The following is a 26,588-nucleotide window of genomic DNA, read 5'->3' on the forward strand; positions in this document are numbered from 1 at the left end:
ATGAGTAGACTGATGGGACTGAAGGCTAACAAATCCCCAGGTCCAGATGGTCTGCATCCTAGGGTACTAAAGGAGGTGGCTTTGGAAATTGCAGATGCATTGGTGATCATTTTCCAATGTTCCTTAGATTCAGGATCAGTTCCTGAGGATTGGCGAATGGCTAATGTTATCCCACTTTTTAAGAAAGGAGGGAGGGAGAAAACAGAGAACTATTGCCCTGTTAGCCTAACATCAGTAGTGGGGAAGATGCTTGAGTCCATTATTAAAGATGAAATAGCGGCATATCTTGATAGCAGTGATAGGATTGGGCCGAGCCAGCATGGATTTACCAAGGGCAAATCATGCTTGACTAATCTATTGGAGTTTTTCGAGGATGTAACCAGGAAGATAGATGCGGGAGATCCAGTGGATGTGGTGTACCTTGACTTTCAGAAGGCATTTGATAAGGTACCACATAGGAGATTGGTGGGTAAAATCAGAGCTCATGGCTTTGGGGGGAGGATATTGACATGGATAGAAAACTGGTTGGCAGATAGAAAGCAAAGGGTAGCAGTGAATGGGTGTTTCTCGGAATGGCAGATGGTGACTAGTGGGATGCCACAGGGCTCTGTATTGGGACCACAGCTGTTTACGGTTTATGTCAATGATTTAGAGGAAGGCATTGTGAATAACATCAGCAAGTTTGCTGATGATACTAAGCTGGGTGGCAGTGTGACATGTGATGAGGATGTTAGGAGAATTCAAGGCAACTTGGATAGGCTGGGTGAGTGGGCAGAAACTTGGCAGATGGCGTTTAATGTGAATAAGTGTGAGGTTATTCACTTTGGGAGCAAGAACAGGAAGGCAGATTATTATCTGAATGGTGTGGAGTTAGGTAAGGGAGAAATACAAAGAGATCTAGGAGTACTTGTTCATCAGTCTCTGAAGGTGAATGAGCAAGTGCAGCAGGCAGTGAAGAAGGCTAATGGAATGTTGGCCTTTATTACAAAGGGAATTGAGTACAAGAGCAAGGAAATCCTTTTGCATTTGTACAGGGCCCTGGTGAGACCACACCTGGAGTATTGTGTGCAGTTTTGGTCTCCAGGGTTAAGGAAGGACATCCTGACTGTGGAGGAGGTGCAGCGTAGGTTCACTAGGTTAATTCCTGGGATGTCCGGACTGTCTTACGCAGAGAGGTTAGAGAGACTGGGCTTGTACACGCTGGAATTAAGGAGATTAAGGGGGGATCTGATTGAGACATATAAGATTATTAAGGGATTGGACAAGGTAGAGGCAGGAAATATGTTCCAGATGCTGGGAGAGTCCAGTACCAGAGGACATGGTTTAAGAATAAGGGATAGGTCATTTAGGACAGAGTTGAAGAAGAACTTCTCCCAGAGAGTTGTGGAGGTGTGGAACGCGCTGCCTCAGAAGGCAGTGGAGGCCAATTCTCTGGATGCTTTCAAGAAGGAGCTAGATAGGTATCTTATGGATAGGGGAATCGAGGGTTATGGGGACAAGGCAGGAACCGGGTATTGATAGTAGATGAACAGCCATGATCTCAGAATGGCGGTGCAGGCTCGAAGGGCCGAATGGTCTACTTCTACTATTGAATGGTGGGGGTCATTTTGAAAGCATTTTGTCAGTGTTGTGTCACCTGGACCTTCAACAGTTGATGGCAGTTTTTCATCTTGAAGATGGTAGCAAGGGTTTCACTACAGTATTGAGGTAATGCTCTTCCATGGCCTAGTTTACTGTTAAACTAATTGAAATTGACATGAGAATTTGTATTTGAAGAACAAAGATTCTCAGTGATATCTGAACAGGTATCTCAAGCTGGTAATCCCTTAGTATTTCCAAAACCCCCACAAACCCTGCTTCCTTTGTCCACCAAAACAAACATCAGGGGAAGTTGCAATCATCTTTACTGGTATTTTTGTGCAAACTGCCTCCTACCTTCTGTTGTTCTGACATTTCCATTTCAGAGATGTGAATGTTGGGCCAGATAGCAGTCTCTTGCATTTCTAAGATTCTGGGCAGATCTGAGACGGTACTGTGAATGCCTGTTTCCTATAACATGGGTACTGTGCTTCATGATTGTCAGGCTGATTCCTGTTACAGCTGGAAAGCACAAGTTCCTGTAACACAAGCTGAGGATCAGTGGTTCGAACTCCTGCTGAGTCAGAGGATCACGTGCCTAAATCCTCCTCCAGAGACTTCAAACATCCCAGTTGACACTCCCAATGCAGCATCCTTTTATTTCCCCCCAAGATATGTTGTTTTCAGATTTTCAGATGTTAATCTTGTCTGTTCTCAGGCATGCAATTCTACTGAAAAGTAATGCAATAAAAAAGCACATGCTAATAATCTGAGGTAAATGCTGGAAATACTCAGCAGGATGACTAACATCTGTGGAAAGGGGCTAATTTAACATCTGGTATCTGAGGCACTTTGTCAGAAAGATTATGCTGCCTTGTCGAGCTGAATATTGGTCCCTTAAACAAAGCTGTTGGTCATTATCACCTTCCTGTTTGTGGAACCTGTGGTAAAGTGATGACTGTGCTTTGTAATATTACATTGTTTTTGCCTTTGTTCTGAAATGTTTAGAAAACTGCAGTTTTTTTTTTGTTTGGAATGACTCCCGATTCTTTTTCCCAGAAGTAATTGGTCTGCATTTCTTACAATTTGATATTCACTGCCCACCTTTCTCTCCTGGACAGTCAGGAATAACCAGAGTCCATTCAACATTTTAAACCAAGTTCTCTAGTCCACAAAGACCTGGATTTGCAGTAATTGTCCTTGAAGAAAAGTTATTTTTTGCATTAGTGATAATCCTACCACTTGATGGTAAGGTGGGTAGGAAGGTGACATGAGGGCTGATGGAATTGAGCACAGTGGTGAAGGTTGTTGAGAGTTGCACTGGGTCACTGATAGGATGGGGAGGCTGATGGAATTGAGCACAGTGTGAAAGTTGTTGAGCGTTACACTGGGTCACTGGTAGGATGGGGAGGCTGATGGAATTGAGCACAGTGGTGAAGGTTGTTGAGAGTTACACTGGGTCACTGATAGGATGGGGAGGCTGATGGAATTGAGCACAGTGTGAAAGTTGTTGAGCGTTACACTGGGTCACTGGTAGGATGGGGAGGCTGATGGAATTGAGCACAGTGGTGAAGGTTGTTGAGGGTTACACTGGGTCACTGGTAGGATGGGGAGGCTGATGGAATTGAGCACAGTGGTGAAGGTTGTTGAGGGTTACACTGGGTCACTGGTAGGATGGGGAGGCTGATGGAATTGAGCACAGTGGTGAAAGTTGTTGGGTTGTCACTGATAGGATGGGCTGAGTGGTAGATAGAGTTCAATCTGGAGAAGGTGTGAAGTGATTCATTTTGGAGGGTTAAATTTGAAGGCAGAATACAGTGCATACAGGATAATAAAAGCATAGATTGAGTAGACAGCCAGCATTTTCTCCCCAGAGGGGAAATGGCTGGTGATGGGCCATAATTTTACGGTGATTGGAGGAAAGTACAGGGACAATGCCAGAGGAAGGGTTTTTAAGAGTGGTGGGTGTGTGAAATATCCTGTCAGGGTGGTGGTAGAGGCAGGTACAGTTGCAAGAAAGTTTGTGACCCCTTTGCAATTACCTGGTTTTCTGCATTAATTATTCAATGTGGTCTGATCTTTATCAAGTCAAAACAATAGACAAATACAATCTGTCTAAACTAATAACACACAAATAATTGTACCACTTGTCAATACTGAGTACATTTAAACAATCAGGATAGGTTCAAAAAACCTCTGGGGTTCTGCAAAAACTATTTGGAGTGGGGTGTTTCAATCAATGATGAGATTGGAGGTGTGGGTTGTGAAGGTGCCCTGCCCTATAAAGACACACAAAGGCAGGCTACTGACAGAGCATGTTCAAGAAAGATCTGTTCATGTGCACCATGCCTCGATCAAGACAACTTTCAGAGGACCTTGGAAGGACAACTGTAGAGATGCATGAAGCTGGAAAAGGCTACAAAAGCATTTCTAAAGACCTGAGTGTTCATCAGTCCACAGTAAGAGCAATTGTCTACAAATGGAGGAAACTCAGTACTGTTGCTGTTCTCTCTTGGAGGGGGCAACCTGCAAAGATCACTCCAAGAGCACAACATGCAATACTGAAAGAGGTGAAAAAGAACTCAAGGACAACAGAAAAAGACCTGCAGAAATCTCTAGAAATAACTCTTTTCATATGTCCACTATAAGAAAAACACTGAACAAGAATGGTGTTCATTCAAGGACACCATGGAGGAAGCCACTGCTCTCCCAAAAAAAACGTTTCTGCACATCTTAAGTTTGCAAAAGACCACCTGGATGTTCCAGAATGTTTCTGGGACAATGTTCTATGGAAAAAATGAGACAAAGCTTGAACTTCTTGGCAGAAATGCACACCGCTATGTTTGGAGGAAAAAAGGCAAAGCACACCAACACCAAAACCTCATCCCAACTGTGAAGCATAGTGGAAGGCACATCGTGGTTTGGGGCTGCTTTGCTGCCTCAGCGCCTGGACAGCTTGCAATCATTGAGGGAACAATGAATTCAAAGTTGTATCAAGTCATTTTACAGGAGGGTGTCAAGGTGGTGGTCAGTCACCTGAAGCTTAATGGAAGTCGGATTAAGCAACAAGACAATGATCGGAAACACAAGGGTAAATCAACAACAGGATGGTTTAAAAAGAAAAATTGTGTTTTGCAATGGCCAAATCGGAGTCCAGACCTTAAGGCTGTGGATGACCTTAAGAGGGCTGTTCATGCAAGGTATCCCAGAAATATCAATGAACTGAAACAGGTTTGAATGGAGGAATGATGTAAAATTCCTCCTCGCTATTGTGCACGTCTAATCAGCAGCTACAGGAAACGTTTAGTGGAGGTTATTGCGAGGTTCTGCCAGGTATTAAATACAAGGGTTCACGTACTTTTTCTAGCCTGGACTGTGAATGATTAAAGAATGTGTTCAATAAAGGCTTGAAAAGTACAATTATTTGTCATTAGTTTAGACAGATTATTTGACTATTACTGTGACTTAGATGAAGTTCAGACCATATCTTGAGTAATTAATGCAGAAAACCAGGTAATTGCCAGGGGTTCACAAACTTAATGCAGCTGTATATCAGAGACATTTAAGAGATTCGTGGACACATGAATGAAGGAAAAATGGGCTATGTAGGAGAGAAGATTAGATTAATCTTGTATTAGGCTAAAAGGTTACAACATCTGGAGCTGAAGAGCCTGTGCTATGGTGTAATGTTCTGTGTTCTCATCATGGTAGAAGGTTTGTGGATTTTACTTCCAGTAGCTTGCTGATCCTTGATGTCATGCCAGAATTAGTGTTTAGGTCCTGGACCTGTTCCCCCTGGTGTAGCATTCTTGAAGAGAATGCTGCAGATACAGAAATCTGGCGTAAAGATCTGCTGGAGGAATTTAGTGGGCAGAGTCACATCACTCGTCCATTTTGCATGATGCTGCTCAGCTCTGCTGAGTTCCTCCAACAGATAGTGTGAATCACTGTTATTCAGGATATTCTCTGCTCTGATTGCAGGCTGTAAGCAGCTCTGATCAGCAAGTAGCAGAGTTCAAAAATAACTGCAGGTATCTGATGCAAAGAGGGTAGTACATTGCTATGTACATTGCCCTGTGTTGGATCCAGCACTGTCAATGTTCCCAAAGTTGGTATGGTCTTTAAATGATTCAGATAATGGTTTTATTTGTTCTACATTGTGTGTAACATTTAAATGGGTGGTTTTTATGAAATGCATTCATCAGTTTCCGTTCACATGTTCCCCCACCCTTGCTGCTGGGATCAGATTTCTATTTTGGACAATCTGGTAATGCCCAGTATCATCACCTTTAAATGTGCTCTGAGGCAATATCACGGCTGTATGCCTGAGCTCTGACCTCCCAATGCTAATTGCATCTGTTGCATATTAATCCGAGAGTAAGATTGACACATGCTGTCTCATTTGGGGCTTGGGTCATTTACATTCCCTACCAACCTACCAGTCAAGTCTCCAAACCTGAAAGTGGACTTCCATTGATGATTGGAGTCAGATTTTGCACATCTTCCGCTTGTTTTCCCCAAGTGAACCATATGCAAACTGAAAGTGGGGAAACTGATTGCGAAAGTTGGGATGTTGGAGGCCCAATGACTAAGAGCCCGGAGACTAGGACTAGAGGCTCATGGATGGCTTGACCCAGGGTTGAAGGTCTCTTTGATCGTGAGGGGTGGCTAGTTGAAGTGTGGCAATGGGCTTGCTTTACTGTTATCATTGTGTCTGCTTACGTTGCTCTGCTGAGCAACACTTGGTGCCCCCAGCACTCGTCTGTTAATACAAACGGTTCATTTGTCTGAACTTGAGGGAAATTGACATTTTTGTTAGGTAGTTTGTTGTGTTGCTGGTCATTACTTTGAGCCAGGTGAGCTGGTTTCTGGTCAGGATCATGACTTTGATGCAATATATTTGCTGTGCAAACTGTAGTTCTGCAAAGAGGCTAGACGTGACTGTGCCCATGTGCAGTTATTTCTGGAGGAAGGTCAACTGCTGGACTAGGTTGTAACTAGATATTGTAAGATGCGGCACCATATTAGCGTAGCAGATAACTCAACACTATTACAGCTCAGGGTGTTGGGAGTTCACTTCCAGTGTCCTCTCTAAGAAAGTTTGTATGTTCTTCCTGTGTGGTTTCCTTCCACAGTCCAAACAGAGAACTTGGGGAAAACCCTCACAAAGACGTACCAGTTAGTAGTTTAATTGGTTATTGTAAATTGTCCTGTGAGGTTAAATCAATGAGTTGCTGGGCTGCACAACCAGTGGGCTGGAAGAACCTGTTCTGTGTTGTATCTCAAAGTACATACTGATGGGTAGAATAGCTGTTAACATTCCATATTAGTAGCCTGCAGAGGAATGTTACAAGTGCTGGAGGGAAATTTTAATCTACTGGTACTGGGACTGCACTCAACTGGATGCATTTGTAGACAGAGCAACATGGAATAAGTCATGGTATATGTTAGAGCAGCGGTCTCCAACCACCGGGCCGCAAAGCATGTGCTGCCCGGCCGTGAGGAAACGATATGATTTGGCGATATGAGTCAGCTGCACTTTTCCTCATTCCCTGTCACGGCCACCGTTGAGCTTGAACGCAGGTGAGGTCATTACCCACGCGTCGTCTATGTCAGCACGGGAAGAAGATCAACTCCTCGAGCTTGCAAATGACGGCGGGCTGAAAAGTATGTTTGACATAACATCTCTGCCCGCATTCTGGATCAAAATCAAGGCTGAATATCCTAAGATAGCCATGAAAGCACTGAAAACGTTGCTTCCATTTCCAACATATCTCTGCAATGAATGCAATGAAAACTAAATTGCGGAATAGACTGGACATAAGGAACCCCCTTTGAGTATCGCTGGCTCCCCTCACTACTCGATGGGACCATCTTGTTGCAGGAAGGAAAGCCCAAGGCTCCCACTGACTCAGCGATATTGGTGCGTTGGAATGATTTTATATGTTTATATGGGGAAAATATGTGCTGTGTGTTTAATATCCATACGTTACTTAAAATGTTATGATGCTATTGACTTATTTAACAATTACTGCTCGGAAAAAGGCCATCTCTGCCCTTCTAGTCCATGCCGAACACTACTCTCACCTAGTCCCACCGACCTGCACTCAGCCCACAACCCTCCATTCCTTTCCTGTCCATATACCTATACAATTTCTCTTTAAATGATAATATTGAACCTGCCTGTCCCACTTCTACTGGAAGTTCATTCAACACTTACTTCAAGCTCCCCTGTCCTCCCCTGATAATTGACTTATCACTATATTCATGCGAGGAAAATATGCGCTGTGTGTTTAATATTATATTAGGAAACCCTTTTAGAAATGAAATTGAGTGTATTAACCACTTATCACCTATATTCCGGTTGTGATTAACCACCCCACCCCCTGAACAGAATCTCCAAAAACGATGCGTGGAGAAAAAGAAAAATCAGCACATACACGCATGCGCACTGGTGCCCGCGCAAAGCTTCATTGTCATTGTAGTCTTTCTCTGGGTAAACACAACGTATTTGACTACTACTCTTGTCCGTTGACAGCCCTATGCCCCCTCCCCCGCCCCCGGGATCGGCCGGTCCGCAAGAATATTGTCAATATTAAACCGGTCCGCAGTGCAAAAAAGGTTGGGGACCCCTGTGTTAGAGCTACTTGGATTCTTCAACGCTGGATTTTGTTAAAATTGAATTACTGAAATGTGCAAGTTTGCAATTGAATTTAGGAAAGCAATGCTCGAAACTAGGATATACTGATTACAGTGAGGTAGAGTTTAACAGTGCAGGAAAAGGAGTAGACCACTCTGCATCCAGGCCTCTACTTTTTACTAGGATTGAGGTGTTGGCCTGGAGTGCATATTGGCATAAGAGATTCGCAGATGCTGGAAATCCGTGATTCTGGCTTCTTCCCCCTTCCTTTCCAATCCTGTTGAAGAGGCTCAGCCGAAAATGTCAGCTCTTTATTCCTCTCCGCAGATGCTGCCTGCCCTGCTGAATTCCTCCAGCATCTTGAATGGGTTTGGATTGAGCACTTTTTGCGGGCTCCACACTGCAGCTAAATTCTCAGCATGGGTTGTGAATGCTATGGCCCTTCCTTGATTTCTGTCCTGGGTAATGCTGAGTTCCTTGGCTGGAAATGCCATTTCAACAGTAAGTGGAGAATATTCTAAGCAATGATAACTGGCATCTTGCCAGTTGTGTGCGTAGGTTTGGGGAGTCTGAAAATGAGTTGCTGGAAGTATCAGAAGACTGGAGGGCAGCTAGTATTTTACCACTATTTAAGAAGGGTAGCTGGGGACTTCCGGTAGAGCTCATGGAGTGAAGTCGTGTTCTTGACTCGCTCCATTACCTCTGAGTTTTTCTTCTTATGATCAGCTATATTTTAACTAACCATTAAGGCATCGACTTTTACAATACTTTGAAACAAATTGAGTTCTTTGATAATCGGATGCTTTTAAGGTCTGCTATGTCTAAGAATGGAAAAAATGGGAAGGACGGCAAACCTCCGGTTAGACCGAAAGGTACCGATTTTCCTCCGACTGAACCACCGGTGACTTTGAAAGCTATATCGGATCTAATTCAAAGGGAAACTTCAACCTCTATTACGGAGCTGATTCGTGCGGAAATTTCAATTAATTTCCATAAAATTGCCAATTCAATCGATAAAATACAAACATCTATTACGGAACATCAGTCGGCTATATCTAATCTTCAAAAATCCATGCAACAAAATGAACTCAAGATGGGGAAAATCGAAGAAACAATTAATGTAATGAAGAAGAAACTTGACATTCTGACCTTTAAAAACTCTGACTTAGAATCCAGAATGCGACGGCAGAATCTTCGAATGATTGGGGTGCGTGAAGCTGCTGAATCTGACAACCCAATGAAGTTTTTTTCTCAATTTTTAAAAGATGCATTTCCTACTGTATTTCCTGACCAACCACCGTTATTGGATCATGTTCACAGAGTTCCATCATACTCGTCTAAGTCAGATAAACCTTGGCATGTCATCTTAGTTTTCATTACTTTCAAGACGAGGAGAAACTGTTTCGATTCGTTCGATCTAAAGGTTACATTGATTTTTTGGATCTTCATTTTCGGTTTGTGGAAGATTTCGGTAAACCAATTCGGGATCAACGGGTTCGTTATAGATCTGTGATGTCGGAACTCTGCAAGATGGACTTAAAACCAACGCTGCTTTACCCAGCACGTCCAAGGATTTGTACGTTGGATGGAGCCCTCCATTTTTTTTGAATCTTCATCGGATGCCCAGAGTTATCTGGATCAATTTTCACCTTCAACATCTTAATCGTAATTTTTAACTATCTCCGTTTGATCGGAGGTTGTGAATCTGTCAGCCTTAATTTTTTTTTGCCTTATATGGGCAGAAAAGTTTATTTTTGATTAATTAATATGGTTGTTAAACTTCCTTTCTATCTGCGTAATTCCTTTCTTTTTCCCAGGGGATTCTGGGTAGTTATTTCCTCAGCATCATTCTACGTATTTCCTTTGAGGCCTTAAATTTTGTAGTTTTTAAATCTATTTTTCTTGTAGGTTTTCATAACTAGTTTATGTTAATAATTTCATTTCTTTTTTTGTTTATTCATAGGGTCTGGGGTTGCGGTTTTTGTTTATATTTTCTGGCTTTTTCTCTATTATATTAAGTGTTTGTTTTAATTGATTTACTTTTTTTATTTTACTGTTTTATAACTAGCTGATCTTTTTTATATTTACACTTTTTAGGGAGCGTCTATCGGAAGTCATGGGGGTAGTTTTAGTGCTTACTACTTTCTGGCTGGTCTGTTTTAGATTTAGCCTTGGGGTCATGGGATAGGAGGTGGTGGGAGGGGCTTCACGTTTTAGTTTTTTTCTTCTTGGGCTATGTACACTATTGAAGTATTGGTTGCGTTCTCCTTCCCGGTATCTCTTAGTTGTTCTGTTCCCTTTCCGGGTTCGTGGGTCGAGCCTATCGTCAATCCTCCTTTTTGCGGGTTGACTTTAGGGTTTATGGAGTCTATTATTAATTTTGTCTCCTGGAATACTAATGGTCTTAACCATCCTATTAAAAGGAAAAAAGTTTTTAAAGTGTTCCGGAGACTTAAAGCACAAATTCTATTTTTACAAGAGACCCATGTGCGGAGGGGGGACAGACTACGTTTTTTTTAAATTCTGGAAGGGACAACAGTCTCATTCGAACTCTAACGCTAAGATTCGAGGCGTCTCTATTTATATAGACTCCTCAGTTACTTTTATACAACATGATATTATCTCTGATCCGAATGGTAGATTTCTACTGGTTAGTGGTCTACTATTTAATAAAAAGGTAGTTTTGGTTAATGTTTATGCTCCCAGTATGGACTGTCCGGAATTTTATAAATCATTATTCAATCAGTTCCCGAATTTGAATGAGTTTTCATTGATCTGGGGCGGAGATCTTAATACCTGTCTATCTCCAGCTTTGGACCGTTCGGCTCCTCTACGGACCTTACCTAATAAATCTGAAACTTTGATTAATTCATTCCTCAGTGATTCTGGGTCGACAGACATTTGGCGTTTTTTGCATCCTCGGGAAAAAGGTTTTTCTTTTCACATGTTCACCATTCCTGTTCAAGAATTGCTTATTTCTTTATTGACTCTCGTCTTATTTCTTCAGTGATTAAATGTGATTATGACTCTATAACCATTTCGGATCATGCTCCACTTAAGCTTTCTATTAAAATTCAGGCTAATATACAAAATAATAGACAATGGTGTTTTAATTCGCTGTTGCTTCAGGACTCGGACTTTGTTAACTTTATGAATGATCAGATTGATCTTTTTTTTACGATCAACTATACAGAGGATATTTCTGTGAACATTCTTTGGGATACTTTTAAAGCTTATATTCGTGGTCAGATTATCTCGTATTCTGCTGCTTTGAGGAAGAAGCTGAAGCAGGAGGAGTTGGTAATTGTGGACAAGATTAAGGAAATTGATAAGAAATATGTTACAGCTCCCTCTGAGGAGTTATATAAACAAAGAACTGAACTTCAATTGGAACACAGTTTATTACTTTCGTCCTCGATTGTAAACCAATTAAAGAAAACAAGAAGTGAATTTTATGTACACAGTGACAAAATTGGCAAACTGTTGGCTAACCAATTGAAGTCTAATTATGCTAAATCTCAAATTAATCAGATTTATAATCAAAATGATCGACTGATACTTGATCATGTGGGGATTAATCAAACCTTCTTTGATTTTTATTCTTCCTTATATCAATCAGAGTCTCCTCGAGACTCTAAATATATGAATGATTTTTTAGATAACCTAGACTTCCCTGAGATTTCACAGGATATGTCTTCTATGCTAGATACTCCCATTACCACTGATGAGATTAAGAATGTTATTTCCTGTTGAAGCTGGGGAAAGCTCCTGGCCCTGATGGGTTTACTGCAGAATTTTGTAAATGTTTTGCACCTTCATTAATCCCTTGGTTCTGTAGGGTTTTCGAGGCTTCATTAAAACTTGGTAAACTTTTTCCCGAATCTTTTAATAGAGCGTCAATCTCTCTAATATTAAAGAAGGATAAAGATCCTGCTCAATGTGCATCTTATAGACCAATATCTTTATTAAATGTTGATTCTAAAATTTTTTCTAAGTTATTAGCAAACAGTTTAGAAAAAGTACTTCCTTTTATTATTTCAGAAGACCAAACGGGTTTTATTAAAGGTCGCTACTCTTTTTATAACATTCGCACACTGTTAAATATTGTTTATACCCCCTCACAAAATGTTCCTGAGTGTGTTATCTCTTTAGATGCTGAGAAAGCTTTTGATAGAGTAGAATGGCCTTACTTATTTAAGGTGCTTGAAATGTTTAATTTTAGCTCGAAATTTATATCCTGGATCAAACTGTTATATCATTCTCCTGTGGCCTCAGTCCGTACTAACTCTCTAAGCTCACCTTTTTTCCCTCTTTTTCGAGGTACTCGACAAGGTTGTCCTCTTAGTCCCTTGTTATTTGATATTGCATTAGAACCTCTTGCAATTGCCATTCGAGAATCTCCAAATATTACTGGGATAACTCGGGGCTTAAAGTCCCATAAAATATCACTCTATGCTGATGACTTACTTTTATATATTTCTAATCCTCAAAAATCCATCCCTGCTGTTTTAGAGTTATCAGCACAATTTAGTCTCTTTTCAGGTTATAAATTAAATCTTAGTAAGAGTGAACTTTTCCTGATTAATAAACAACTTCCCTTATATCATAACTTTCCGTTTAAATTGATTAATAATTATTTTTCATATCTTGGGATTAAAATTACTTGTAAACACAAAGATTTATTTAAGATTAACTTTTTACCCTTAATTGACCATATTATTCAACTTTCATCTAAATGGTTTCCTTTATATTTAACTTTGATTGGTCATATTAATGCAGTTAAGATGTTTTTTCTGCCAAAATTTTTATATATTTCAGGCATTACCGATTTTTGTTCCAAAATCTTTTTTAGATAAAGTTGACTCAAAAATTTCTTCATTTATTTGGCAAAATAAAAACCCGAGACTGGGTAAAATACATTTACAGAAAGCTAAGAGAGATGGAGGTTTAGCATTACCTAACTTTAGATTCTATTATTGGGCAATTAATATTCGACATATGAAATTTTGGTTAATTGACCAGGATATACTATCCATTCCTAAATGGGTAGCATTGGAATTACAATCTGTTCAGGGCTATACACTTGGCTCTATTTTAGGTTCCTCTCTTCCTTTTGATTTGAAACGCCTCAAACAGGTGTCTAACCCGATAGTTAAATATACCTTACGTATTTGGTTTCAATTCAGAAAATCTTTTGATCTTAACCAATTTGGGCTAGCGATTCCTATTTTAGGTAACATATTTTTTCCTCCCTCTTTTACAGATCGTGCTTTTCAAATTTGGAAGACTAAGGGTATTTCACGGTTTTTGGATTTATTTTTAGATGGTTCCCTTATGTCTTTTGAACAATTATCTAATAAATATAATTTATCAAGAATACATTTTTTTAGATATCTACAAGTTAGAAATTTCCTAAGTACTATACTTTCTTCCTTTCCAATGCTTCCTCCTACATACATTTTAGATACTATAATTAACCTTGATCCATGTCAGAAACGTGCATCGGCTATGATTTATAATATTATTATGAAACTTAGGAAAGCTCCATTTGATAAGATTAGGGTAGATAGGGAACAGGAATTGGGTTCTATCATTTCCGTGGATGACTGGGGGCAGATTTTACAATTAGTCAATACTTCCTCTATCTGTGCTAAACATTCCCTAATTCAATTTAAAGTTGTTCGTAGAGCACATATGTCCAAAGATAAATTAGCTCGCTTTTATTCTCATATTAATCCTTTTTGTGATTGATGTCCGGGGCAGATAGCCTCTTTAACTCATATGTTTTGGTCTTGTCCTACTCTGGAAACTTTTTGGAGAGACATTTTTAATATTATCTCAAAGGTATTGAATATAGATATCTCTCCTCACCCTATTACTGCTATCTTTGGACTACCTAAAATTTCCAGTAATCTTTCTCCTTCAGCCCGTAGAATGATTGCATTTCTTACTTTAATGGCGAAAAGATGTATCTTACAACATTGGAAAGAGCTTAATGCTCCAACCACCTTTTTTTGGTTTTCTCAGACGATATTATGCTTGAATTTGGAGAAAATTAGAAGCAATCTTTATGATTCCTCACTTAAATTTGAACAGACCTGGAGATCTTTTATTCAATATTTTCATTTAATGTAATTTTTTTTCTTCTCTTTTTTGCTCCATATTTATATACCCTTCTTGTTTTTTTTCACTGTTTTTAATGGAGGTCGGGTTTGAGGACGTGATTTTAAGTTCTTTAACTCTACTTGGTTCCAAGTTAGCCCATTGCTTTGCTTTGCTTTTAGTTTAGTTGCACGGTGGGTTTTTTTTTCTCTTTTCTCTCTCTATCTCTCTCTCGCTATATATATATTAGTATACTAATATGTTACCTTAGTATGTTATGTTTAAATTACATTGTTTGTATCACTTTTTTTCTGTATTAATATCTCCTGTAATTTTATTATATTCTAACAGTGTATTAGTGCCTATATGGCTTACCTTTTTGTATACTTATTCAATAAAAAGATTTAAAAAGAAAAGAAAGAAGGGTAGCTAAGACCAGACAGGGAACTAGTCTGAGTTTGACATCCAGTGGTGGCTATTACTACATGAGAGAGAGGTACAGACACAAAAGCGCATACTCAACTTTTCAGGAACAGCTTCTTCCCCTCTGTACTGACAATGAACCCATGAACACAACCTCACTTTCTGCTCTTTTTGCACTACAATTTTTAATATGCGTGCATTTCCTATTGTGATTTATAGTATATTTTGTCTTGCACTGTACTGTTGCCACAAAACAACAGAGTTCAGCACATGTGTCAGTGATTGTAAGCCTAATTCTAATTCTTTGTTACTGGGGGATCCTGAGGGATAGAATATATCAACAAGGTCTAATTAGGGCATCAGTACAGATTTGGATAAGTGAGGGTTAGGGCAGAACAGACTATACAGACTTGACAAGGTCACACAGACCTAGTGAGTCCTGAATTCTAGACTTGGGGAGAGGTATCAAATTGGATATGCAACTGTCTTAATAGTGGGAAGCAAAGTGTGATGGTCAAAGGATGTTTTTCAGACTGGAGGTGTCATTAATGGTGTACACAAGGGTTGGTGCTGGGACATTTTGTTCATTGATTTGGGTGTCCAAGGCATGGTTAGTAAGTTGGAGTGTGATACTAAAGTAAGTGGAATCATAGATCGTGAAGGTTATCAAATATTACAGGAGATCTTGATTGGTGCACTTAGCTTAGGGTTGTCAAAAAGCTTTCAATATGTAGTGTAACAGTTAGCACTATGCTTACAACACTTGCAAACACTGATCAGAATCCATACCCTGTCTGTTAGGAGTTTGTACTTTCTTCTTGTTACCATGAGTTTTCCACAGGTGCCCCAGTTTCCTCCCACGTACCAGACGTACTACAGTTCGGATTACTGTGTTGTGGGCATGCTGTGGGGGTGCCAGTTGCACAGACCTTGTCTTTAGTCATTGACACAAAATGATATTTCACTGTTTTGATGTCTCAATGTACATGGGACAAATAAAGAATCTTAAATTCAGATTAGTGCTAAATGTCGCATGTTGTGGAAATCAAACTGGGGTAGGCCTTGTACAAGGGTATAGAACCCTGGGGAAATGCTTTGTGAAAGAGGGAGCTCAAAGTAAATTTCTTACCAAAGTACATGTGTCACCCTATACAGCCCTGAGATTCCTTTTGTTACGTGCATTCACAGAAAATACAAGAAACACAACAGAATCAATGAAAGACCACACCCAGCAGGACAGGGCAAACAACCGCCAATGTGTGGGCAGGGACAAACCACAAATACAAAATAGAAAAAAATAAATGATAATAAATAAGCAATAAATATCTAACCTGAGATGAGACCATGAAAGTGAGTGCAGTTCAGTGAGTGAAGTAGAGTTAACTGAAAACAGTATTACAGGTAGATGGTAGTGAAGATATTTGACAATCTGGCCTTACTGAGTATAGGAATTGGGTCAATATGTTGATGCTGCATAGTCTTGGTTGCCTTTGTACAGGAAAGGTTAAACTGGAAAGAGTGCAACGAGATGAGTATGCTGCCTGGACTTGGGCTTGAGTTATAGGGAGAGGATGAACAGGCTAAGTCTTTTCTCCTTGGAACATTGGACACTGATGGATGATTTTATAAGGGTGTGCATGGATAGGGTGGATACACATGGCCTTCCCCCCCCCCCCAGGGAAGTAGAATTTAAAACTAGAGGACATAAGGTTAAGTGGGAGGTGCAAGATTTAAAAAGGGACGTGCGGGGCAGCAATTTCACACAGAAAGTAGTGCATACAGTGTATGGAATGAGCTGTCAGTAGTTGGATAGGCATACTAACAGATTTTAAAGATATTTGGATATGTGGGGTTCGGAGATGTGGGCCAAATGCAGGCAAAAGAGATGTTTGTTGGGCACCATGGTCAGCACAGACAAGTTGGGTGGAAGAGCCAGTTTCTGTGCTGTGTTACTGACTTGGTGCAGAATCCCAGCCTTCTAGACCTGTACTGATAGAAAGAAATGTTTTCAGTACTTCCCACTCCTGTACTCTGGTGTACCTGGAATATTGCTAGCATAGAGATCAGATTTATCACATATACATTGAAATGTACAGTTAAATGCATCATTTGTGTGAATGACCAACACATCAGTGTGTGCCCACAAGTTCACCACATATTCCAGTGCTAACATGGCATGCCTAACAGCAGAACAACAAAAGGGCCCCTTTCCTACCCTCCCTCTAAAATGCTATTGTGTATGAATATGATATGAGATCGTGAACACGGCGCAGCACATCACAGAAACCAATCTTCCGTCTGTGGACTCACTTTACACCACACGCTGTCGGAGAAGTGCTGCCAGGATAATTAAGGACACGGCCCACCCAGCCAACAGACTTTTTGTCCCTCTTCCCTCCGGGAGAAGGTTCAGGAACTTGAAGACTCGTACGGCCAGATTTGGGAACAGCTTCTTTCCAACTGTGATAAGACTGCTGAACAGATCCTGACCCGGATCTGGACCATACCCTCCAAATATCCAGACCTGCTTCTCGGTTTTTTACTTTCCATTTTTCTATTTTCTATTTATGATTTATAATTTAAATTTTTAATATTTACTTTTTAAAAATATTTTAAATATTTAATATTTGTAATCCAGGGAGTGTGAAGCGCAGATTCAAATATCGCTGTGATGATTGTACGTTTTAGTACTAATTGTTTGGCGACAATGAAGTATAAAGTTTACGATGTCATGAAGAATGACAGAACATAGAGTACTTAGGCCCATGATGTTGTACCTCCTTAACCCACTCCAACATCAACTTAACTCATCCCTCCCACACAGCCTCCATTTTATTTCATCCAAGACTTGTAAATCTCCTAATGTATCTGCCTCTATCACCACCCCCTGGCAGTGTTCCACACACCTATTTTAAAAAAACTGACATCCTGCCCCCACCCATACTTTCTTCCAATCACCTTAAAATTGTGCACTCTCGTATTAGCCATTTCCATCTTGGGAAAAGGCACTACCTGCCCCACTCTATCTGTTGGGATCTGATGGAATTGGTTAGCTGAAGGTGTGTGGAATGCATACATGTGAATGGGCTGAATGGTCTGTGCTGTACGTTTACCACAATGATCTTATTCAAAGTCACAGGAATCAAATCTGAATACTTGTGATTTGTTTCAGTCCACTTATATTTTGTCCTCATGTGGGTTTTCTCCCCCCAAATGTGTGAATATCTGTACTGCTGTGTCTAACAAAAGAAATAGAAAACTCTGTGGGTGGAGGGAATGCAACTTCTATAACCATTGGTATGCGGAACTGGCACGTTTCTAAATGACACCTGGTTTTGAAATGTATGGGCGACTTCAATATCACTTCTGGTCATGATGCAGTTCTGATATTCTGAACAGAATTATTAATTTTTTAAAATTCTTTTTCAGACAGTGGGACAAGAGAACATCAGTGAAGTTGCAGGAAAAGCAGAAGTCAGTGCTGGATCTGCTGCTGTAAGGGTCTGGAATTTGTAATTGATTTAGTACTTGAAGGGTGGAACCTATGCATTTTCAGGGAATACCTTGGTTCAAAGTATAAATGTTTCTTCAATAAAGGAATTAAAATGCTGATACGCAATGGTCACTGAGGTACACGTGCACCTCATTAATGTAACTATCTAATCAGTTAATCACATGGCAGCAGCTCAATGCACAAAAGTATGCAGATATGGTCCACAGGTTCATTTGTTCAGACTAAACATCAGAATGGGGAAGAAATGTGATCTATGTGACTTTGATTGTTGGTGCCAGTATCTCAAACAGCTGATCTCCTAGGTTTTTCCACGCACAACAGTCTCTACTCTCTAGGGTTTACAGGGAATAGTGCGAGAAACAAACCAAAAAAATCCAGTTCTAAGGATGAAAATGTCCAGTTTGAGGTCAGCGGAGAATAGCTAGACTGGTTCAAACTGACAGGAAGGTGACAGTAACTCAACTAACCATGTGTTACAACAGTGTTGTGCAGAAGAGCATCCTGAATGCACAACATGTTGAACCTTGAAGTGGCTGTGCTACAGAGGCAGAAAGCATTAACCATTGCTACCAACCTTATAGTTCCCACGCCCCGCACTTCCCGTTTCTACCTCCTACCCAAGATCTACAAACCTGCCTGTCCTGGCCGACCTATTGTCTCAGCTTGCTCCTGCCCCACCGAACTCATTTCTGCATACCTTGACACTGTTTTATCCCCCCTTGTTCAATCCCTTCTGACCTATGTTCGTGACACTTCTCACGCTCTTAAACTTTTCGATGATTTTAAGTTCCCTGGCCCCCACCGCTTTATTTTCACCATGGATGTCGAGTCCTTATATACTTCCATCCCCCATCAGGAAGGTCTCAAAGCTCTACGCTTCTTTTTGGATTCCAGACCTAATCAGTTCCCCTCTACCAACACTCTGCTCCGTCTAGCGGAATTAGTCTTTACTCTTAATAATTTCTCCTTTGGCTCCTCCCATTTCCTCCAAACTAAAGGTGTAGCTATGGGCACCCGTATGGGTCCTAGCTATGCCTGCCTTTTTGTTGGGTTTGTGGAACAATCTATGTTCCGTGCCTATTCTGGTATCTGTCTCCCACTTTTCCTTCGCTACATCGACAACTGCATTGGCGCTGCTTCCTGCACGCATGCAGAACTCGTTGACTTTATTAACTTTGCCTCCAACTTTCACCCTGCCCTCAAGTTTACCTGGTCCATTTCCGACACCTCCCGCCCCTTTCTAGATCTTTCTGTCTCTGGAGACAGCTTATCCACTGATGTCTACTATAAGCCTACTGACTCTCACAGCTATCTGGACTATTCCTCTTCTCACCCTGTCTCTTGCAAAAACGCCATCCCCTTCTCGCAATTCCTCCATCTCCGCCGCATCTGCTCTCAGGATGAGGCTTTTCATTCTAGGACGAGGGAGATGTCTTCCTTTTTTAAAGAAAGGGGCTTCCCTTCCTCCACTATCAACTCTGTTCTTAAACGCATCTCCCCCATTTCACGTACATCTGCTCTCACTCCATCCTCCCACCACCCCACTAGGAATAGGGTTCCCCTGGTCCTCACCTACCACCCCACCTCCAACATATTATTCTCCGTAACTTCCGCCACCTCCAACGGGATCCCACCACTAAGCCCATCTTTCCCTCCCCCCCTCTCTCTGCATTCAGCAGGGATCGCTCCCTACACAACTCCCTTGTCCATTCGTCCCCCCCCATCCCTCCCCACTGATCTCCCTCCTGGCACTTATCCGTGTAAGCGGAACAAGTGCTACACATGCCCTTACACTTCCTCCCTTACCACCATTCAGGGCCCCAAACAGTCCTTCCAGGTGAGGCATCACTTCACCTGTGAGTCGACTGGGATGATATACTGCGTCCGGTGCTCCCGATGTGGCCTTTTATATATTGGTGAGACCCGACGCAGACTGGGAGACCGCTTTGCTGAACATCTACGCTGTGTCCGCCAGAGAAAGCAGGATCTCCCAGTGGCCACACATTTTAATTCCACATCCCATTCCCATTCTGACATGTCTATCCACGGCCTCCTCTACTGTAAAGATGAAGCCACACTCAGGTTGGAGGAACAACACCTTATATTCCGTCTGGGTAGCCTCCAACCTGATGACATGAACATCGACTTCTCTAACTTCCGCTAAGGCCCCACCTCCCCCTCGTACCCCATCTGTTACTCATTTTTATGCACACATTCTTTCTCTCACTCTCCTTTTTCTCCCTCTGTCCCTCTGAATATACCTCTTGCCCATCCTCTGGGTCACCCCCCCCCATGTCTTTCTTCCCGGACCTCCTGTCCCATGATCCTCTCGTATCCCCTTTTGCCTATCACCTGTCCAGCTCTCGGCTCTATCCCTCCCCCTCCTGTCTTCTCCTATCATTTTGCATCTCCCCCTCCCCCTCCAGCTTTCAAATCCCTTACTCACTCTTCCTTCAGTTAGTCCTGACGAAGGGTCTCGGCCTGAAACGTCGACTGCGCCTCTTCCTATAGATGCTGCTTGGCCTGCTGCGTTCACCAGCAACTTTGATGTATGTTGTTTGAATTTCCAGAATCTGCAGAATTCCTGTTGTAAGCATTAACCATTTGTAGCTACGTCCCATCCTTGATAATTAACAGCTTCAAAGTAACAGATCTTATAATTAGTTGAAAGTGAGATTAGTTGAAGTAATATTCTTAAAAGCCAGCTTTCAGGAACACCCTGGGTTCCATTCCTGTCCCTAATAAAGTGGCCATTGAGTGTACATGCATGCTCCCCATAGAACAGTGCTTGCTTTTTTGGTAATCCTTGTGTATTTGAGTGAACTTGGAAATTTATTCAGGAAAACTGGCAACACCGGTAGCTTGTATCAAACTTTTGATATTGAGGTTTACCAAGTGGCCAATTAGCTTGCTGCCTTGCTATTCAATAAGATCATAACTGGTCTGATTGGCAGCAATAATACATGGAAATTACTGAGGTGATGGGCGTTAGCAAGCTGAGGAAAAATCAAGTGATCATTCTGTGGAGAATCAACTAATCTCACTTTCAACTAATTATATGGTTTATTACTTTTAAGCTGTGAATTATCAGGGGTGGGAGGTAGCTACAAATGGCTAATGTTGTAGAAAATGCTGAGTTGCTAAGTTTATTTCTGTTTCTCCCATTTTATTGGTTGTGACTGAGATGTGAGTACCAGGTCACACAATAGGACCCTGCTGTGTAGGAGGCCAACTTTGCCAAATCTACTTGAGCTTGATATTTGAAATTCTTGCTGTGTCCATTTCCAGAAGTCTTTGGGTGAAAGTGGAAGTGTTTCCATAGATCGTATTATTCCAAAGTACTTAGTATCTCAGTCATGCAGTACCACATCTGTGCTGGCAATCAGTACCAATTAGTATAATGGATATTTGATCTGTAGCGTTGTATCCCTTGGCAATTCAGATGTTTAGATATTAAATAAAATCTATTCAAGAACATGTGCTCCAAATTCTAGTCAACTTGAGTGAGTTTTTTTTCCCCATATCATTTTAAAAACCTCTCGCTCCCTTGCCATAAATCTCTGCTCTATACTTTCTGACATAGGAGCAGAATTAGGTCATTTGGCCCATTGAGTTTGGGCTACCATTCAATCATTGCTGATTTATTATTCCTTTCAACCCATTCTTCTGCCTTCTCCCTGTAACCTTTGGCACTCTTAATAGACAATAACATACCAATTGCTGATTTAACTACACCCAATAACTTGGCCTACACAGCCATCCATGCTAATGAATTCTACAGATTCACAACCCTCTGGCTAAAGAAATTCCTCCTCATCTTTGTTTTAAAGGGATGTCCTATTCTGAGTCAGCAAAGGCAGGAGGATGGGGTTGAGAGGGGTAATAATTTGGTCATGATGAAATGGCAGAGCAGACTTGATGGCCCCAATGGTCTAATTGTGCTCCTGTCTCATGGTCTAGTGGAGTTTGTGCCCTCGGGTCCGAGACCCTCCCACTCTCCCACTCTTGGAAGCGTCTTCTCCACATCCACTTCATCTAGGCCTTTCAATATTCAATAGGCTTTTGACAATTTTGCTATGACAGGAAAGTTTCCAATTATGTATCTTTATGCTTCATTTTTTTTTACCCCTATCAGGATCCCTTGAGCCTCTGTAGCTCCAAGAGATATCCAGACTATCCCATCTCTAAACTCAAATGCTCCAGCCCAGGCTATCCCACGTGCTATCCAGCCTGGTCATGCTCTTGTGGTGCAGTATCTAGTGCTGTAAACAACACTTAAACTGCGGCCTAACAGTTGTTTTATAAACTGCTCTATAACCTTCCTCTGATTTTTAATGTAGGACAGTGTAGGACTGCTGTAGGGGAAAGAATATTCCAGCTACTCTGGCCACTGTACCTACTCAAAGCAGAAGTATTATAAATGGGAATGGCATTGTACCATAGTTAGTATCCAGAGGCTGGCTCGGTTCTTGTGATGTTTTATTAGGTTGGCTGACCACAAGATACCAGATGCAAACAAAACATGAAGCCCTATCCAATCTAAGTAGCTATGGTTACCCTCACTAAAGGGAAGTTATACTGTAACTACCTTATCTTCAAAGACTAGTTCATTTCCCTGTTTATCCTGCATAGTGAGTTCAGCTGCCAAAACCACTATTTGAACAGTTGGGTCCCCCCCCCCCCACCCCCAACCAAGAAGATACTTCCAGCTAACAAAATAGTTTAAACAGTTCTTTTATTTTCAGTGATAGATAGATAGATAGATATACTTTATTAATCCCGAGGGAAATTCGGTTTTGTTACCGTGATACTGTACTTGTTTAAATTCAAACAGCATTCTTAAAACACAATTAAAACTCTCAGATGATTTCTATCTTTTAAAAGACTTCCAAATTACAAACCATTTCTAAAACACGAAAGATTTCCGAAATGCGGGTATAATTCCTATAAGCAAGAAAGATGAGTCGCAGATGAATTTCTCATCCATTGCAGAAGTAAAAGGCAGAGGAATGGATTCCAGTTATCTTCTTTGTCATTCTTGATGTTCTTGGCCTATTCCTAAAAAGCCTGAACTGCTTTCTACATTATACTGTTTTTCTGCCTCTTGGGTGACTTTGCACATGTGATTTTTTTCCAAATACCTAACAATCTAAAAGCTGGAGACGGAGGTCCTGTTACCCACAGTTACTGCTATGAAGATGACTCCATGAATACACAAAGCTTCCAGCCATTAACAGATCAGCTGTTCTAAATGATATTAGCAATCTAGTCTGCAAGCTTCCTTGAACTAAACAACTTGGCTAATGTTGTCTGGTGGAACAAGCCCATTTGAAATGATCCATTGGCTTGTACTGCACCTCTCAAGAAGTCAGTCCAGGTGCTGTGGCTCAACATCTTGTTTTCATTCAACAGTGCATTTGTTTGCAAAGCTGGTCTGTTAACAAATTGGGATGAGCAATAAGTTTAGCCTTGAGAGCACTATTTGTGGAATGAATAAAATACTCAGGACCTCCTGTACCTAAAGTGGCCACTGAGAGCAGCTGTGGCCCATCCACTTCAAGGTTCAACATCTCCGTTCAGAGATGCTCTTTTGTACACCATTGTTTTTAACACATGGTTATTTGAGTTATTGTTGCCTACCTGTTAGCTTAAGCTAGTCTGGCCTTTCTCTCATCAACAAGGTGTCTCACGTACAGAACCACCACTCACAAGATGTTGTTTTGTTTTTTGCACCTTTCTCTGAACTCTCGGGATTGTGTGTGAAAATCCCAGGAGATCAACAGTCTGAGATACTCAAACCACACCATTTTGCACCAGCAATCATTCCACAGTCAGTCACCTAGATCACATTTCTTCCCCATTCTGCTGTTTGGTCTGAACAACAACTGAATCTCTAGACTAGGTCTGCATGCTCTAATGCATTGAGTTTCTGCCACAAGATTGGCTGATTGGATATTTACATTAACAAGCAAGTATAGTGTACAGATGTACCTAATAAAGTGGCCACATTGTAATTCATAGCATTCCTGCATTTCCTGTCTTTTATAATAAACACATTTGTTGAGCAGAGACTGTATAACGGAACAATTTCCATGCAAAGAAATGTTTACATGACTGTCAAAAGGATGTCTGGTGATCAAAGTGTTGTTCTTCCTTTCTGTCTGACTTGTTGAGCATTTCCTGTTATTTCACGTTTCTACCTGCAGTATGTTTTAGATCTTGATTTGCCTCCAAATGAAGCAAATACCAGACAGCGCATGGGAGCTTCCTGCTCCCTAACCAGCAGCTGTTTGGTACTCTGGTGCTCCTTGAAGAGCTCCAGGGTCTTGTTTCCATATTGTATTTAAAAGATGGCACCTGACTGCAGTGCTATGTAGAACTCTATGGAGCCCAATACAGGCTCTGTGTCGATCCTTCATCTACTCCATCAATGTAACTGTTCCTTTACACGGAGCCCTTCATTTTTCTTTCATCCCTGTGCCTATCTGCTTCCACTGCATTCCCTCCTCCCCACCCCCGTCAGTGCATTCCACAGACCCACCACTGTCTGGGGGGGTGGGGGTGAGGGGTAATGGAAAGAACACCTCTGACAACTCCTCCCCTTTCCTCCCAACAGATTAGTTATACCCCTTGTATTAGCAATTTCTGACCCTAGGAAAAGCTCTCCCACTCAACAGGCTTCTCTGGGACATCAGCCACATTTGTTTTCCTTTCTTGGGAGGAGAGATTTGTCTGCAACCAATTTGTCTTCTGGATGCCTGCCTCTCCCTCCACTAACTCTTCGGGGATCTTGAGGCTTGGTGTAGGTTGTTGACAGAGTATTGAGTGACTGTGAAGTCTGACTGCACCTCTACATCTGTTGCCTACATTTTGACCCTAGATTTAGTGACTGGAGCAGTGAAGAGTGACCAAGAGGCAAACATTTTACAATGTGTTATTAGAATGCTGAGAATTGAAGTATTTTTTAACAGTTTAGAAGCTGCTTTCCTTCTAATGTGCTTTTCCTTTCAGTTGGAGGTACAAGCTGAACCAAAGCATGAAGTTTTGGAGAATGAGAATGAAGTAGAAAGTCCAGCTGTGACGGTGAGGCCTGGTTTTGCTTGTAGATAGTTTAGGAACAGGTCATTAAAGCCTCCGTTACTTTACGGCTGACTCTATACCTTTCCTTTTGAGCAGGGTGGTGGAGCTGTTACTTTCCTGGGGAACGGGTAGAATGAGCTTTTTGATTAGTTTTGTATCTTCCGTTGGTTGGTTCGGTTGTAATGTACATCATTATCTTGTTTGCCTACACGCTGGAACGACTATATTGGATCTTGATAATAATTGAGAACACAGAACATAGACCCTTTGGCCCACAATATTGTGCCGACCTTTTAATCTACTCTCAATCAATTAACCCCTCCATCCTACATAGACCTCTCTTTTTCTCTTATCCATGTGCTTATCTAAGAGTTCCTTAAATGGCCCTAATGCATTTGTGTCTGCCACCACCCTGTCGCCCTGTGCTCTATTTAAAAAAATACCGACAGTATCTCTGACATGTACTTTCCTCTAATTACCTTAAAATTATGTGCCCTTGTATTAGTCATTTCTGCCCAGGGAAAAAGTTTCTAGCTATCCTCTCGATCTATACCTTCTTAGCGTCTTGTAAGCCTCTATCAAGTCTAATGTATAAGCAAATAGGACGATCAAGCTTAGGTACATATCTTGCTCTCTAGTCAATGCAGTGTGGAGAAACCTTAAGAAATTCTGGAAAGCTGAAAATGCTAGCGATGAACATCATGAAATTTATGTTGCTACATGATTTTTGTTTTTGCATAGGCCTTCCAATACTGTTGTGTAAAGAGATGTAATTGCCTTGTGAAAACTGCACTTGCTCCTACCACTGGCTCCTGGCTGCTCATGTGTCTTCTAGAAGAAAATCTTAAGGTTCCTGTTGCCTCCCACCCCTGTGTTTTCCCTCTGGTGCCTTTGATTCAGAATTTCTATCCCTGTGTCTGGCCCCTGAGCTTGGAGGTCCTTCCACAGAAAGATGTTCTTAAGTTTAAAGCCACAACTATTACGCAGACATTTGTATTGTTAAGGCAAGGTGGAGGTGAGCAGAAAAGAAGGAATGTTGAGGCAAACTTCCATTTCTATTATGTTTTTCTTTTAAGTCTGCAGTATCAAGAGCTTTTTGTAGCTCTGTCCTCACCTTTTCTCTAGTAACGGCTTTGATCAAAACAATTTTTATCCTTGTATATGACACTTTGTCTTCCATCTGTTTAGCCAAAACCTGATGGCATGACCATTGATTTTTTTTTTTTGCTAACTTTTACCTCCCCTTTTCCA

General features: G+C 41.2%; 1 protein-coding gene across 10 annotated transcripts in view; it reads left to right on the forward strand.

Annotated features, from left to right (window-relative positions):
- LOC134346863 (myc box-dependent-interacting protein 1) overlaps positions 1–26,588 on the forward strand; it is a 182,152-nt gene that overhangs the window by 138,154 nt on the left and 17,410 nt on the right. For all 10 annotated transcript variants that reach the window (XM_063048660.1, XM_063048661.1, XM_063048665.1 and 7 more), the window contains 2 exons: positions 18,173–18,238; positions 25,269–25,340. In XM_063048660.1, the coding sequence (XP_062904730.1) occupies positions 18,173–18,238; positions 25,269–25,340 (138 nt within the window). The remainder of the gene's footprint in view (positions 1–18,172; positions 18,239–25,268; positions 25,341–26,588) is intronic.

Source organism: Mobula hypostoma, chromosome 5, assembly GCF_963921235.1.
Source record: "Mobula hypostoma chromosome 5, sMobHyp1.1, whole genome shotgun sequence".
NCBI classification, from domain to species: domain Eukaryota; kingdom Metazoa; phylum Chordata; class Chondrichthyes; order Myliobatiformes; family Myliobatidae; genus Mobula; species Mobula hypostoma.